Source organism: Quercus robur, chromosome 8 (genome assembly GCF_932294415.1).
Source record: "Quercus robur chromosome 8, dhQueRobu3.1, whole genome shotgun sequence".
NCBI lineage: Eukaryota > Viridiplantae > Streptophyta > Magnoliopsida > Fagales > Fagaceae > Quercus > Quercus robur.
The window spans coordinates 49686622-49704895 of record NC_065541.1 but is presented as its reverse complement, the minus strand read 5'-3'; the positions used below and the strand labels follow the sequence as shown (position 1 = coordinate 49704895).

Sequence of the window (18274 nt, the reverse complement as noted above, 5' to 3'; positions counted from 1 at the left end):
TCAATGTCTGTCCAAAAAACCAGATATCGGAGCTTCAACCAAAAATAGGTGCCACTAACAATTTGTGAGTGAGAAATGATGTAGTTCATTTTGAAATTTACATCATTACACGTGCAAGCAATTTTTTTATTTATTATTATTATTTTTATACAAGATAGAAATTCTAATTTAGAATAATCTAAGTGTATATATATATATGTGTGTAAAGCTTTTCTTGAAGATTTGAATCCCACACCCCACAATCTACAAGTACTTATATTTGTAGAGTGATTATTGTGTCAATGGTGCGCGGTGGTCAAGCATTTAAAAAGAAAGATTTGGATTTTAATAGAAGTATCAGGGGAGAAGGATTTTAATTTTAATTTTGTTATAAATATTGGCCAGAGAACACACAAAAAATGTGTGCCCATAGTGGACTAATTCAACCCAATATCAAAACTCTGCCCAATGCCAAGAGGCCCAAGAGTTCGATCTCTTAACTTCGTTGGTTGATTATAATAAAATGGGCAATACACAGAGAAACATAGCTAGCCCTTTTTGTCGTCAATTTCATTAGTACGGTCTTTTTTCCTCTTTTTTTTTTTTTTTTTTTTTTAAATTTTTTTTATTTTTAAGATTCATTAGTACAGTTAGATTATGGATGTTGTGTGCTTTGTTCTTGTAACAAACATCAATGTACAAGCCTCAACAATATTCTAAATGTGTTTTGTTGTTTGTATGTGATGTTGGCACTTACTACATTACCAAATTTCATTAGAAATAGCGGAAACACTTCATAAAGTAAAGGGATAATTACAGTAAACCTATCTGAGGTTTGGCCCATTTTCACTTTACCTACCCGTGGTTTAAAACTTTACACTTTGTCTACCTGAGGTTACTTTCGTTTAGTTTCTATTACCCACCTCTGTTATCACCGTTAAAAAACACATTTTTTAGAAGAAAACAAACATAAAACGAATCAAAAAATTAGGGTTTGATATTAAAAATAAATGTATATGAATGTAACAAATAAAATTCCAAACAACTACAAATCAAATTGTTTGAAATTCAAAAACAAGTACAAATTAATGAAATGCCCACAGATTATGGAGAGTTCACATATTACAACAAACACATAACACAACACAAGATCAGAAAAAGAGATCAGTGAAGCTTGAGTATGGGTTTGGGTTAGGTTTAGATCAGAAAAAGAGAGAAGAAAAGCTTGAGTAATGGCATCTGGTCTAGTGCCGAAAAAAGAGGGGCGGGCAAGGAGGCTTCACCATGGGTGTGGCTCGGCATGGAGATTGGTGAAGTTTCTGCCATGGAGATTGGTGGTTAATCGATATGGTGGTCCTGGAGATCGATGGTGGTGGGATATGGTTATGGTGGTCTTCATGGGGGCTGGCTTTCACGATGAAGGTGGGTATGGTGGGTTTTGATTTCTGACAATGAGTACCAGAGGGGCTGGCTTTAAAAGGTGGGGGAGGTCCAAAGGTGGGGAAGGTCTGAAGGTGGGGGAGGTCCATGTTAAGGAAAGTATTTCCATTCATGACAATGCTGATCTTGTGGGCAAGACAGCTAGCTCATTTCCTATTATAATCCCAACAGCTACTACAGAAACTAAGTCAACAAGCACCTCTGTTATGGAAAGCTAAAACAAAGCAAATCAATCAAAGGAGCGTGACCAATGTGCAGACAAACTCCACTAATTTGTCACTGCCTTTCCTGTGCTAATATATTCCTTAATATATTTATATTCCTTGTATATACATTGTAGTATATATATTCTGGTTGTATCTCATATTTTCAATTTAGAGAAATAATTACCTCTTGTATCTTTGAGTTTTTACATGGTATCAGAGCCCTCTGGTTCACACCAAACTTCTCCAATGGTCGACTCAAACTCCTCTGCCAATCTTTTCCAAACACCCAATATAACTCCCTTGATTTCTATAAAATTAGATGGAACAAATTACTTGCAATGGATCTCTCAATTCTTGCCCATCTTGCGAAGCTATGACTTGTTAAGCATTGTTGATGGCTTAGAGGTGTGTCTCAACAAGCACACAATTGCTGGAGAAAAACAAGTTAAGAACCCAGAATATGTGCTTTGGTACAAAAAGGACCAACTTGTCTTGAGTTGGATAATTGCAACTCTCACTCCTAATGTTCTTTCCACTGTTTATGGACTGAACACATCTTGCCAAGTCTGGAGTTCTTTGGCAACTAGATATGCTTCCCAATCAAAATCTCGCATTGCTCACTTAAAACGCCAATTGCAGACTCTGCGACAAGAATCTCGATCTTGCTCGGAGTATCTCCAATTGGCTAAGTCATGGGTAGATCAACTTGCTGCCGCAAATAAGCCAGTGGATGATGATGATCTGATTTCATACATAGTCAGTGGTCTAAATCCATCATTCAATGCCTTCATCACAACATTTCGCCTTGCAACCTGAGAAGCCTCCTGGACATATGTTGACTTCAAAGTTGAGTTGTTGAATCATGAAACTCTTCTCATAAATCAAGGCGTCATGACTTCGACAGACTCAAGTAGCTTTGCCTTGTACTCAAATAAACAACACAATAGAGATCGTAAACCAAAGTTCAACGAAGCACAAAAAACCAATGGCCCATCCAAGTCCCAATTGCCATTTCAAAACCAAAAATCGCACCACAACAATCTTCCAAAGCAGAGGCCAAATCAGCCTTCATCCTCACCCTTCAACTCCTCTCGGTCACCTTGCCAAATATGTGGTAAATCAAATCACCAAGCACTTGACTGTTATCATCGAATGGACTACTCTTACCAAGGTCGACATCCTCCAACCCAATTGGCTACTATGGTTGCTCAAAGCAACTCTCTGTTTGCAGAAGAAGAAGAACAGCCGTGGTATGCAGATAGTGGAGCCAATCAACACATCACTGTTGATTTGGAGAACCTCAATCTGTCACGAGAACCATATCAAGGCAGTGCCGACGTGGTTGTGGGCAATGGTTTTGGTCTTCCAATAGCTAATACTGGTTCTACCACTCTCACTGCTCAAAATTCTACCTTTTAATTAAAAACTGTACTTCATTGTCCTGATGTACCTGTTAACTTGCTATCTATACAAAAGTTTTGTGCAGAAAATGATTGCTTCTTTATACTAACAGCAACTTATTTTTTGGTGAAGGAAATTCGGACAGGTGGAGTTCTCTTGCACGGGCACAGTAGAGATGGACTCTATCCCATTCCCTTGCATCACCTCTCCTTCCATAAATTTCGTGGTCTCACTACCTTCCTTGGAGTTCAAACCTCTACCTTGGTATGGCACCAACGGTTAGGCCATCCCACCATGTCTACAGTTCATCAAGTCATTCATAAAAATAAGCTTCCAATAAGTGACTCAAATAATAAACAATCTTTTTGTGACTCATGTCAACTAGCCAAATGCAAATGTCTACCATTTTTCAATTCAGATAGAGTGTTTAGTCTTCCCCTTCAATTAGTGCATTCAGATGTATGGCAGTCACCAGTTGTCTCTCTTAGTTGTTGTCGCTATTATGTACTTTTCATTGATGATTATTCAAGATTTTCTTGGTTATTTCCTTTGAAATCCAAATCTGATGTTTACACTTGCTTCATTAAGTTTAAATGTATGGTGGAAAACTTATTTTCTACAAAAATTAAGAGCCTACAATATGATGGTGGTGGAGAGTATTCCTCCACTCACTTTAAAATTTTTTTGGCTCAAAGTGGCATTTTACATCGGATTTCCTGCCCACACATCTCTCAACAAAACAGTGTTGCCGAAAGAAAACATAGACATGTAATGGACATAGGTTTGGCCTTACTTGCACATTCGGGACTCCAAACAAAATATTGGGTTGATGCCTTTCTCACTGCCATATATCTTATCAATCGCCTACCCACTCCCACTTTGTCTAATCAAACACCCTATTTTAAATTGTTTAACCATGCCCCTGACTACAACTTCTTGCGCACCTTTGGATGTGCATGCTTCCTTTGATGAGACCATACAATCCTCACAAACTCACCTTTAGGAGCAAAAAATGTATTTTTTTGGGTTATAGTTCAAATCACCATGACTATTGATGTCTAGACCCCTCAACAAATAAAGTCTATACCTCTCGCGATGTGGTGTTTAATGAACAAGATTTTCCTACCAAGAATGCACCATCTCTCCGTCCGTATGCAGAGAACTCTCGCCTTGATGAATCACTTCTTCTACCTATGCCTCCACATCCAGGTATTTCTTTTTTTCCCCTAGACCCTCATTCCTCCTCATCTCCAATGGACACCTCAACCTACTCCCCATTACTATCTTCTTCATCTCCCTCTCCTCACCAACAATTGTCTCCACCTCAATCACCTTCTCCAAATTCCTTACTTTCCAAATCTGACAACCTTCCCCACCCTAACCCGCCTGAGACTTCTCAACCACCTTTTCCCTCCACCTGAATGGTAACTCGTTCCATGACTGGTGCTTCCCGCCCTAAAAACTTCCCAGACCATAAGCTCTATTACTCCACATGCCACCCTTTTAAGGCCTTTCATGCCAACTCACTACCTACCGAACCCATCATCTTTAACCAAGCTTTCAAACTCCTTGAATGGTGAGCAGCTATGGAGGTAGAATTTGGTGCCTTGTTAGCTAATGGAACCTGGTCTCTTTGTACTTGACCACCCAACAGAAAAATTATTCGGAATAAATGGGTTTTCCTTCTTAAACAAAAGGCTGATGGTTCAATTGATCACTATAAGGCAAGACTTGTTGCTAAAGGGTTTGATCAAGAGGATGGAGTTGATTACACTGAGACATTTGGCCCTGTTATCAAACCCACCACAATTCGTGTTATCCTTGCACTAGCTATGCATTTTAACTGGTCCATTCGCCAATTGGATGTTGCAAATGCTTTTTTGCATGGCTCTCTTCTTGAAGAAGTATATATGGAACAGCCAAGGGGATTTTTTGATCCTAAGCTTCCTCATCATGTCTGTCGGTTGCACAAGGCTTTATATGGGCTTAAGCAAGCCCCTCGTGCATGGTTCAATCGTCTTCAACAATCTCTTATCCATTTAGGGTTCCTTGAATCATTGGTTGATGCCTAATTGTTTACCTTTCATCATTCTACTATTCACATTTATGTCCTTATTTATGTTGATGATATATTGGTCACGGGCACTCATACATCACATATGTTGCACTTGATTAAGCATCTTCAATTTGGCTTTCCATTGAAAGACTTGGGTGAGCTATCTTATTTTTTAGGTGTTCATGCAGTCCAAGATTCCCATGGTCTCCACTTGTCGCAATCCAAGTACATTTCAGAGCTCCTCCATCGTTCTTGCATGGTTGGCGCTAAACTATCTTCCAGCCCCACTGCCTCTGGTTCTAAACTCTAGCGTTTTGATGGTGCACCTTTACCCAATGGCACTGAGTACATGCAAATTGTTGGTACTTTCCAGTATTGCACTCTTACTCGTCCTGACATTGCATTCTCAGTAAATCAGTTATGTCAATTTATGCACTCACCTACATCTGATCACTGGACTGCTACTAAATGGGTGTTGCGCTACTTAAAAGGGACCATAGATCATGGCTTGTCTTTCCCCAAAAGCTCACTTAAGCTTCATGCCTTTTGTGACTCTGATTGGGCTGGCAATCCCGATGACTAACGATCAACCATTGGATTTGGCATCTTTCTTGGCCCTTGTCTTGTTTCCTGGAGTTCCAAGAAGCAACCTATCGTGGCTCGTTCAAGTACAGAAGTTGAATATTGAGTCATGGCTATCATCACTGCTGACTTATATTGGATACAAATGCTCCTCAAGGATCTCCATGTCCCTTTGGTCTCACCTCCCACTTTGTGGTGTGACAATGTTAGTGCATTGGCCCTTGCTTCAAACCCAGTTTTTCATGCTAGAACCAAACATATCGAGGTTGATTACCACTTCATTCGTGAAAAAAGTTGTTAGTAAAGATATGGTGATTCGCTTTATTTGGACTGATGATCAAGTTGCTGATATTTTTACAAAGGGTTTATCTACTCCACGCTTCTCAGTGTTACGGTCCAAGCTTCTGGTTACACCATGTCCCATCAGCTTGCGGGGGGATGTTAAGGAAAGTATTTTCATTCATGACAGTGCTGATCTTGTGGGCAAGACAGCTAGCTCATTTCCTATTATAATCCCAACAGCTACTGCAGAAACTAAGTCAACAAGCACCTCTGTTATGGAAAGCTAAAACAGAGGAAATCAATCAAAGGAGCGTGACCCACGTGCAGACAAACTCCACTAATTTGTCACTGCATTTCCTGTTCTAATATATTCCTTAATATATGTATATTCCTTGTATATGCATTGTAGTATATATATTCTTGCGGGGGGGTGTTAAGGAAAGTATTTTCATTCATGATAGTGCTGATCTTGTGGGCAAGATAGCTAGCTCATTTCCTATTATAATCCCAACAGCTACTGCAGAAACTAAGTCAACAAGCACCTCTGTTATGGAAAGCTAAAACAGAGGAAATCAATCAAAGGAGCGTGACCCACGTGCAGACAAACTCCACTAATTTGTCACTGCATTTCCTGTTCTAATATATTCCTTAATATATGTATATTCCTTGTATATGCATTGTAGTATATATATTCTGGTTGTATCTCATATTTTCAATATAGAGAAATAATTACCTCTTGTATCTTTGAGTTTTTACAGTCCGAAGGTAGGGGATCCGAAGCAACAAGATCGGAAGACTAATGAGGTGGATAGTGTGACAATCTTGTGGGCAAGATCGGCGAAGGTTGGGCTAGCATGGCCTCGGGGCGAAATCGACGATGGCTAACGAGATTGGCGAAGGCTAGGCAACAATGGCCTTGGGCGAGATTGGCAGTGGCTGGAGATTTCTCTTTGGTGTTTGTGATTGGTGGTCTTCATGGGGGCTGGCTTTCACGAAGAAGATGGGTATGGTGGGTTCTTTAAAATGCATAGATGTAACTTATAGCCATTAAGCTTGTGATCTGACTTCTGCAAGAGATGCATATTCTGGGTTTGAAAAAATTTTGATCTTGTTTTGGGTTTGAAAAATTTTTGATCTTGTGTTCTAGGTTTGAATTTTTTTTTTATTTGAATCATGTTCTAAGAGACGCCATTTTGATCTTGGTTTTTTTTTTTTTTTTTTTTTTTTTTTTTTTTTTTTTTTTTTTGAGAGGAGAGAAACATAAAATGAGAGTAAAAAGACTTATTTACCCTTCTTTTTAACAGAGGTGGGTAACAGAGACTAAACGAAAGTAACCTCAGGTGGGCAAAGTGTAAAGTTTTAAACCACAGGTAGGCAAAGTGAAAATGGACCAAACCTCAGGTGGGTTTACTGTAATATATATATATATATATATATATATATAAAACCAAAACCTTTGAAACTCCCACAATTTTCCACATTAGCACAATATTTAAAAAATTAAAATTAAAATTAAAAACTATTTTCACTCAAAAAAAAAAAAACCTAGCTTAACCCGACTCCTCTCTTTCAAACCTTATGCATTCAAATTTTAGATGCTCTTTCTTCCTTTCCTATTCTGCTTTTCCTTCTCCTTCAACGAGTTCAGCCATTCTCTTTTTATTATTTCGATTTTAATACCTTGCCGTCCCTACCTAATATGATTCATTCTCTTAACTATTCCACAATCAGGAAAAAAGAAAAGGAGAGAGAGAGAGAGAGAGAGAGAGAGAGAGAGAGAGAGAGAAGATGACGAATACGTCAATGGCTTCCCTAAGGTCATTCTCTGCAAGGTTTGTGGTTGCTCCTCTGAGGTACGTTACGATCTTTGCTATTTTCTCTGTAAATCTTTCACTCAATTGTTTATTACTGTTAAATCTATCAATGTGTTATGACTCTTCGTTTATTCAATGATCTTCGATGAATTTTCGCCTAAATTTTGCAAATTGTGAACCGAAATTTGGTTGATTAATGCAGTGGTCCACAATTCACATAGATGAGAAAACTTGGCTAATCTTGAAGCGGAGTTTGATATGAAAAGGGTTTTTTTTTTTTTTTTTTTTTTTTTTGACAGTTTTCTCTTTGTGTTCTGCAAGAAAACGAAGAGGTTAGGATGTAATTGATGTTATCTTGGTTCTTGGATTATATTTTGACTAATTGAAACCAAAATCCTAAACCTTTATCTTTTAGAACTTTGTTTTGTGTGTGTAATGCTGCCAAATCTTTCTTTTTTTTGTATGTGTAACGTTTTTATGTACATATATATAGTTTCCTTGCCACCGTAAAATTCAAAGAATCTGCAACTAAAGCCAACCTTCTCTGAAGAGCAAAATCCGAACCCAAGTAAGAATTCTGGTTCTCTTTCAATTGAAAACCTACCTACCCTGATATTATTTACTTTTGGTGTTTTGGGTTCCTATGGTTGAATGATTGGCCTTTAGTTCGCCAGCCTTAAAAAGGGCTTTCCAAAAAAAATTTAATTGTATTTACTTTAGGGGCTATGGTTTCTTCAGCTTTATATCTTATTGTGGTAGAAGTCAAACACTTTAGTGGGTTTTCAAACTTGGGCTTCTTCCCCTAGAGGTGGAAGATTCTTTCTTTAATTTTTGGTTATTGGTTCTGGATTTACATTACTTTGCTATTATTATTATTATTTTCATACGTGATGTGTGGAATTGGATCATGGGTGAATTATAATTGAATTCATAGATTGATGGGTTTAGATGTAAAGGGTTTAGATAATTCAAATTATTGGACACATTGAATTTTTATGTTCCTATCTATGTTGTGATTTGTTATTTAAAAATATTGTATAGTTTATATCATTAGTTGCCCTTTTTAGTTGGTAGATTTTGGATCAAGCTTAATTGCATGGTGTCCTTTCTTCAAAATTCTAGACCTTTACATAAGAGTCATTGAGAAAAAAGATTTTTGAAGATAGGCCAACCTTATCATAGCATCACCCGATGTGCTTTAAAATTGTCTGAGTGAAGTCAAAATAAAAAAAAATAGCTTGGAAAATTTTTTATGTTTATTTTATGAAAATCCTCTATTTTCGTTTGGATTATTTATGGTTTTTTTTTTTTCATGCCAATACAACATGATATTTGTTTTGTTTACTACAAGGATTTTTGTAATTATTAGAATATGATAAGTCTTATAAATTGATGTTTTTTTGTTGATTCTTCCCACTGTAGCTGTAATACTGTTCAATATCCTAACCAAAGCACCTAGGTTGTCCACCTATTTCAGACCTTTGTACAACCCCTTTCAATTTTCAATTCAAGCCATTGATATCTACACTACTTGCAAGGTCTCTGTCTTTCTCCATGTATATGTGTATGTGTGTAAAGTTTGTCTTTTTTCTCTATTTATATGTGTAAAGTTTGACTTTTTTATGGCTTTTCAATGGGTGATATTTTCATTTTGGTTGGGATTGCCTAGGTGTTTCAAGTTAGAGTGAGTTTTGTAAAGGGTGTGCAAAAGCAAGAGGCATGGTGGGAAAGACAATATGAACTTGCGGCTGAGAATTTTGGGGTAAGAATTTCTTCTAATATTTCTTATTCTTCATCTTCTTCTTTCAATTTTTATTTCTTTAAGTTTTAATTTTGTTTATATAGAATTGTTAGTGTCCACATGTATTTTTGTGTGGTTGTCTTTAGAATAAATATATTATGACTTTGAGAATTTACTTTCGGACTTAAGTGAATTATAAATATTGGGGCCTTGAAGCTTATTTCATCATAATTTACCACAAATTAATTGATATTGTATGACCTATTATCTATATACCTTTAAAAGAAAAGGTTTGTAAAAGGATTTTTTTTTTTTTTTTTTTTTTTGGCTTGTTTGAAGCTTCTCAATGGGTATCACTAAGACTTAGTAAGAAAACCACAAATATGATAAACCATATGTAAATTTACTTTAAAATTTGATTCACGGTTCACACTATTGTTTTCATTACATTCCTATGTGTTATTCTATAGACTTTTACATTTATCATTTTCATTATGTTATGATGTTTAGAAATCATTTATTTTTAGGAGTGACCTTCTTGCATCAATTTATAGTGGTAGATGATGAATTTTGATAAATGTCAGGTTTTGTTGAAGGAGCTTATAGGTATTGATATAAATTTCATGTAAAATTGTGAGTGGTGTTAAAGCATTCACTTAAAAGTGATTGTCTATTCAGTACTATTAGAAATAATTCTTGTTGCTGGGTCATGTAATTAATTGGACATGGAAAATAAAGAAATCCATTTATGAATGAGGAGGAGGAGGAATACATTTTGCGTACACACCTTTTTTAAGGGTTTAATTCATTCAACTGACTACCTACTATTGTAGTTTACTTTTTATTCTTTTTTCTTCAATCCTTTTATGATGGTTGCTGTTGAAAGGTAGAGATAGAGTTATTTTTTGTTTTTGCTTTTTTGTTATTTGTTGGCTTATAAATTCTCTTCAGTTCTTTTATGTGTTTCTATATAGTTTTATAGGCTCTATTCAGTACTGTTAGTGGAAGCAATTGGACTTGCTTGGTGATTTTGTTGAAGGAGGTTACAGGTATTGATATAAATTATTATTATTATTTAAAAAAATTCATCAATCATTAATATACAATGAATCATTGGATGCTATTAGAAGAGAATTGGATGTCAAATTGTAGAATAAATTTCATGGGTTTGGTTGTGCTGAGGGTGTGGGGTTAAGTTTGAAATATAACAACAAATAGAACCCAACAATAATTAAATGACATTAGGGTGATTAGTATTTGTTTGTCTTCATTGGGATAAATATTTTTTTCTCTTTTGAAAATTGAGACTGCTAAATGCCTAAGATAGTAATCAATAGATAGTGTATGTTGTCTCATTTTAGTGATTTTAAGCATTCTTTTTTATAAAGTTGTTTTAGATGGAGGCAAATAAACCTGAGTTTGAAAGAATTCAAACTAGAAGTCTTTTCCGGATTTGTTATTGGCTTCTCACAAGAGTTTGATAGAATTCCTAAATAGTGTTCATATGGCATGATCTGTTTTCCCACATAAATTAGTTCCTAAATCCATACGAGGGCTTTCTACATCCAGTTCCCTAAACTTTTAAATTCTAAGTTTGGAAAGATTCTACCCCTTGCTAATTTTTTTAGATTATTTTTTCAAGTCTTCTGGTATTGAAATTTATAATATAATTAAGCCTTTTAATCTCATCTCTTGAGACTATGTACCAAGATATACTTTTTAGGCACTTATAAGCCATCATGAATTTATTTATCTTTTGAGACCGTATAAGCCATCATGAATATTATTTCTTTTCAACCATGCTTTGTTAATCCAAAGAAGTAAATAAGTTCATTATGCAAGACCTATATAACATTTTTCCTTCAGGCAATGGTGTGACTTTAAATTTTAAGATATTTCATACTTAATTCCATCTGCCTTGATACTATAAATAAATTACCAATTATCTAAAAATCATAAATTGTTAGAAACTAATAAATTTAATCATTCAATCAAAATTCTTAATTGCTCTTTCTGAAATCCTATTGCAAGGAGGGGGGAGAATATTGTCCAAAGAATGATGGAAAACTAGCAGTTTATTCATGTGATTTCAAATCAATATCTAGTCTAATGCTATATATGTTAAAGCAAAAGCTAAGAGAAAGTAAGGCCCTACAATTAAGGATGTTGGGAAAGGTAGAGATAGAGTTATTTTCTGTTTTTTGCTCCCATGCCTTGTTGCTTGCTTCGTTGTATATGTTCTTGCTGTTGGTTGTATAGGGTGAATGGGAAAAGGAGCTGCCTTTGTTGGGTTTCTTGGTTCAATAAGAAAAAGGAGGAAGCTTTATATGTTTTTGGTCGTGCTTTCATTGGGTTTCTTTGAGAGGTTGGTATGATTGCTGTGGAGAGTTGTTGGTGGTCTCGACCCTCTCAAGTTTGTGGGAAAGGAGGCAAAATTTTGTATTTTTGGGCTAAGAAAGGGTTCTGTTTATGGAGTTATGGAGGGCTGGAACAGTGGTACTTTTTGTATTTGTTATGTTACTTTTTTTCTTTTCTATCTCATTTGTCTATATTGAATTGTGCTTAAGAACAGCCAATGCTATTGCCCATTGTATCTAGATAAATAAATTACTTTGTTGTATACTACAGAACATGAGTAGCAAGATAGAGTTACAAAAATTGCCCCCTTTTGTAAAATATGTTACTATCTAATTTTATAAAGAACATTTTTGTACCGTTGAGTTGGCTTATCAGACTTGGAATATATGTAGTTTGTTTTAAATCTAACCTACATATGTAAAGGGTTTGTGATGTTTCCTTCCTTAGAGGTATAGAGTATGGGTGTGTACACTTTACATGAAACTGTAATTTGTCTTTACACAAATTTTACTATTAATAAAAAAAATTCTGCTGCGATTGTTTAAATATGAGCTATGAAAACAAGTTTGAGTAAAAAGTGAAGAAGAGGGTTAATTTTTTTATTTGATAATTCAAGAAGAGGGTGTTTGAACCTAACAAATATAAGTATAATGTTATATAGATTTTGTAGATATTCTTTGTGCTTTCTCGTGCATCGCACAGGTTAGCGACTAGTTATCCCTAAAGTAAAATACCAAAAAGGTAATGGTCACAAAATAAAACACATGTTTTCTCTCTCTCTCTCTCTAAAAAAAAAAAAAAAAAACACAACAACAACACATGGTAGTGCCATGTTTGAAGGGTGAACCACAATGGTGGTATGTGTAATTTATCATTTTTTGAAATTGTTTAATTGACAACACTAATTTGTTTTTGGAAATAGTTATAATAAATATGATTTCGATTTTTGTGGTTCATGTTATTTTGATTTGAGAATGGTTATACTTCTATTTACTATTCCAATTTTACTGCAATTTTAAAACAAGCATATTGAATCATGAATATTGTCAAACTATGCTTCATAACAATATAAAAGATAATTTTTTAAAGAATATATTCTTTCATTTTATACATTAAAAAAGAAATTCCTAAAACATTTAATGCAAAGTCAATTATAGATAAAATTTATTATTTTAAAGAACATCAAATTAATTTGGTTGTGATGGATCATAAATGATTGAGTAAAATGCATCAAGAAACAATAATTTATTTTTTATGTGTTAATATTGACTCAATACTAGTTTTATTTTTGTATATTAATTTAAATTTGAGTTTTAACAGTATATTTTATATTTTTGAATGATTATTTTATTTTATTTATTATTATTATTTTTTATACATGGATCCCTTAAGAGAAAATCCTAACCCTGTCCCTAATCATCAATGATATGGATAATATTGCAAATATGAATACTCACTGACAAAAAAGGCATAGAGTGACGTACCAAATAAGCCCGTCGGTTTTACTTGTGGCCATTGACAGGTGACGACAGTAAAGGAGTCTACAACTTGAAGCTGACGAGGTCAACTTGGGAGAAGATGGAAAGCTGACGACATTGAGGGTATGCACGAGACTGATGGTTGTGACATAACCTTACTTGGCCTCCACGCATGCGTATACAAGGAAATATCTTGTGCCCCACACTTAGAAAGACTCCTACAAGGAAAGGGTTCCGCAAAATACACTCATAAGGATTTCTATAAGGAAAAGACTTCTAAACCAAGGAAAAGATGTCAACCCTTTACTACTATAAAAGTTCCAATACCTTCATTAACCAAGGTACGCATAATTCACCCCAGCTCTGACACTCTAGAGTTATAAGAAGTTCTAACTTGACCTTCGGAAGGTATTTGGTCGGCACCACACCGGTGCTCTCTGCTAAGTATTCTCTTTTTGTGTTGTGCAAGTGTTGTTTCGAGCACTTGAGGACCGTGTGACTTATTGTTGATTTTTTGGCATCATCAATTGGCTTCGTCTGTGGGAATCTCTTAGCGACTTGTAAGCCATACTATCGCTTCTCAAACAAAGAGTTGCATGGTACTTACTCACTCGATGGCGACCACCAACAACGTTCAGGGAGACGAGCCACGACCCACTGCCCTGGAGAGGTAAGTCCAAACCCTCACAGCCGTAGTGGAACGTCTCACCAAACAGAATCAAGACCTAGAGGAACAGTTACGACAGAACGCAGCAATGAGTACCCAAGAGGAAGACCAAGAAGGTACTAGTGCTGAGAGAAAGGACCAACAGGGGTCGGAAGGTAGCAATGCCCCAAGTAGACCAGAATGACAGGACATGAGCCGACCATCTGTCACATATACAGCTCCACCTTACATGGTTGCAGAGATGCAGATGATGAAGGAACGAATGGACTTTATGATGAACGCCCTTAGAGGATGAGTATCCAACAACCTCAACGACTTGGTCCATTGAATCGATTCGCCATTTACTACGTCTGTCCATTCATACCCCCTTCCACTGAAGTTTCGTATGCCGTAAGTAGAAAGCTACAACGGAGCTAAAGACCCTCTAAATCACTTAGAATCCTTCAAGACCCTGATGCACCTTCAAGGGGTCACGGACGAAATTATGTGTAGGGCCTTTCCTACTACGCTGAAGGGGCCGACAAGAATATGGTTCAGCAGACTAACGCCTAACTCCATCAGCACTTTCAAAGAGCTAAGTGACGAATTTGCCTCACACTTTATTGGGGGGCATAAGTATAAAAAATCCACTGCGTGTTTGATGAGCATCAAGCAACGAGAGGATGAGACGTTGAGGTCTTACATAGCTCGCTTTAACAAAGAAGCACTTTCAATCGATGAGGCCGATGATAAAATACTTGTAGCCGCATTCACCAATGGATTATGGAATGGTAAGTTTCTATTTTCATTATATAAGAACGATCCAAAGACTATGTCAAATGTGCTTTATAGGGTGACCAAATACATGAATGCTGAAGATGCACTTCTGGCCCGAGAGGAGAGGCCTAAGAAGAGAGAAAGACAGGAGGACACACGGCAAGACAGAAAGCGAAAGATGGCGAGAACTGGAGAACGAAGTGCTCCAAGCCCCCTACGGGAAATTCACGAGCTTCGCCCCACTAACTGCCCCATCAACCAAGTCCTGATGCAAATAAAGGACGGGGGAGCCCTATCCTTCCCCAACAAGCTGAAGGGAGATCCCAATAAGTGGTCCAGAGACAAATACTGCCATTTCCACCGTGACCACGATTATGACACAGCCGACTGCTACAATTTGAAACAGCAGATTAAAGCCCTCATTAGGCAAGGGAAATTATAGAAGTTCATCAGTAGAGAGAGAGCCAATCCGCCACAAGAGCAAGTTCCCTGACGGGACGAGTGCCTAAGGCCACCCCTAGGCAACATAAGGATGATTGTGGGAGGCATAGCAACTGCCGGTTCGTCCAAAAAGGCTTGAAAGACTTATCTCAAAATGGTTCAAAACGTTTAGCTAACGGGCGTCGTCTTGAAGATGATGCGAATCGACAACCCCGTTGTCGGCTTCTCAAAATAGGATACTCGATGTCTTCACCACCCGCATGATGATGCACTCGTTGTTAGCATCCAGATAAGGAACTATAACACACACCGGGTCTTGGTCGACAACGGAAGCTCCGCAGACATTCTCTACTACCCGGCGTTCCAACAAATGCGGATTAACAAAGAACATCTAGTCCCAACCAACGCTCCACTTGTTGGATTTGGAAGAACAGAAGTATACCCCGTCGGCACAGTCACATTACCTGTAACGATCAGAGATTACCCACAGCAAATCACTAAGGACATCACTAGTGATCCACTGCTCATCCACTTATAACGCCATCTTGGGACGACCTACCCTCAACTCGTGGAAGGCTGTGACTTCAACCTACCACTTAATGATCAAATTCCCCACCGACTATGGGTTAGGAGAAGTGCGAGGAGATCAAATAGCTGCACGAGCATGTTATATCACAATGTTAAAGATGGGTGACCAACTACAGACCATGAACATAGAAGAGCAGTGGATGGTGGCGGAACCAGTAGAAAGACTCGAGGAGATACCCCTCGACGACTCCAGACTAGATCGTACCGCAAGGATTGGCACCCTTGCCAGCTCGACTGTTCGCCAAGAGCTCGCGACTTTTCTCAGAACGAACCAGGACGTATTCGCTTGGAGCCATGAAGACATGCCAGGAATTGACCCCTCGGTCATGGTACACAGGCTGAATGTATCGCCTTCTTTTCCACCCACCCGTCAGAAGAAGCGGATGTTCACCCAAGAACGTGACCGAGCAATAGTAGAAGAAGTTGGCAAATTGCAAAAGGTAGGCTTCATTAGAGAAGTATACTACCCCGACTGGTTGGCAAACGTGGTAATGGTCAATAAAGCCAACGGGAAATGAAGGATGTGCATAGACTTCACGGACCTGAACAAAGCTTGCCCCAAAGATAGTTACCCTCTCCTTCGAGTCGACGTACTAGTAGACTTTACGACTCAACACCAACTACTAAGCTTCATGGACGCCTTTTCGGGTTATAATTAGATTCGGATGGACGAGGCAAACCAAGAGAAGACTTCGTTTGTTACCAGCCAAGGCCTTTTTTGCTATAAAGTGATGCCATTCGGCCTCAAGAATGCAAGCACGACTTATCAAAGGCTCATGAACAAGATGTTTGCGAACCAGATTAGGAGGAATGTTCAAGTCTACATCGACGACATGCTGGTAAAAGGTTGAAGGAAGGATGACCATCTGGAGGATCTCAAGGAAACGCTTGACACCCTTCACTCCTACAACATGAAACTGAACCTGAGTAAGTGTGCCTTCGAGGTAACAGCAGGAAAGTTCTTAGGATTCATGGTGTCTCAAAGGGGTATTGAAGCCAACCCTGACAAGATCCGAGCCATAGTAGAAATAGCACCCTCAAGGAACGTGAAAGAAGTGCAAAGCCTCAACGGCAAAGTAGCAGCGTTGAACAGATTTGTGTCAAGAGCAATGGATAAGTGTCTACCCTTCTTCTGCACGCTAAAAAAGTCTTTTGAGTGGACAGTCGAGTGTCAGCAGGCGTTCGAGGATCTAAAAGCCTACCTCTCTTCCCTACTGCTACTGAGTCCCTCACAACCTGGGGAAGAACTTTTCCTCTATTTGGCTGTTTCCCTGACAGTCGTCAGCGTAGCCCTAATTAGAGAGGAAGACAAGGTTTAAACGCCCGTGAACTACGCCAGCCGAGCACTTCATGGTGCAGAGGAAAGATACCCACCCGTGGAAAAGCTCGCCTTTGCCTTAGTTACGGCAGCCCGAAAACTCAAACCATACTTTCAATCCCACATAGTGATTGTTCTAACCGACAAGCCCTTACGACGGGTAATAAGTAACTCGGAAGTTGTTGGTCGATTGGCACTATGGACGATAGAGTTATGTGAGTTTGACATCTAATACCGCCCAAGCACTACAATCAAGGGACAGGTCATCACTAACTTCATAGCAGAGTTCACCAACGGGGAAGACAAGGGGGCAGATGAGTATCTTCAGTAGAGTATTCATACATACGGGTCGTTTAACAGGCAGGGCGGCGGAGCAGGTATCATGCTTCTTTCTCCTGAAGTAGACAAGATTGAATTTATGGTCCGCCTCAACTTTCCTACCACCAACAATGAAGTAGAGTACGAAGCTCTGGTGGCGGGACTTGATCTCGCCAAAGCAGTAGGGGCCGCAAGCATGGTTCTTTATTGCGACTCTCAGGTCGTCACCAACCAAGTGAACGAGGATTATGAATGCAAGGGAGAAAGGATGAAGAAGTACTTGGAGCAAGTAAGGAGAAGGGTGGATGACCTATAGGCCAAGATCATCCAAATCCCCAGAGGAGAGAATAAGCAAGCCGACCGCCTTGCCAAAGCCGCTTCAGCGGAACATATGATCGCCCTTAATAATGTACTTTCTTTTGTTTAGCTTGCTCCACAATAGATTCCATCGATATGCAAGAAATAGGTTATATAGACGACTGGACCAAAGAGCTGCCAAGCATACTACGGGCATACAGGACGACAGCAAGGACACCTACTGGAAAGACACCATTTCGGCTAACATACGGGAGCGAAGCATTCATCCCAGCCGAGGTCGGATTTACAAGCTACAGGTTGGACAATCATAATGAAAACAAAAACAACAAGGCTATGTGTCTTCAACTTGATCTAATTGACGAAGTCAGGGTGACAGTCGAACAAAGACTCGCACGGTACCAGGACCGCATAGCCAAGCACTACAATTCCCGGGTCTGACACCGAGACTTTCAGGTTAGAGATCTTGTTCTAAGGAAAGTCATGGGTGCTGCTAGAGACCCTACCTACGGGAAGCTCAGCCCCAACTGGGAA

At 38.3% G+C, this 18274-nt stretch overlaps 1 protein-coding gene across 1 annotated transcript; it reads left to right on the top strand.

The window, feature by feature from the left end:
* Positions 1-14488: 14488 nt before the first annotated feature.
* Positions 14489-15202, top strand: LOC126696417 (uncharacterized). Its single transcript, XM_050393164.1, has one exon. It carries the CDS (start codon positions 14489-14491, stop codon positions 15200-15202), a length of 714 nt encoding a protein of 237 aa, XP_050249121.1.
* The last annotated feature ends 3072 nt before the right edge of the window (positions 15203-18274 follow it).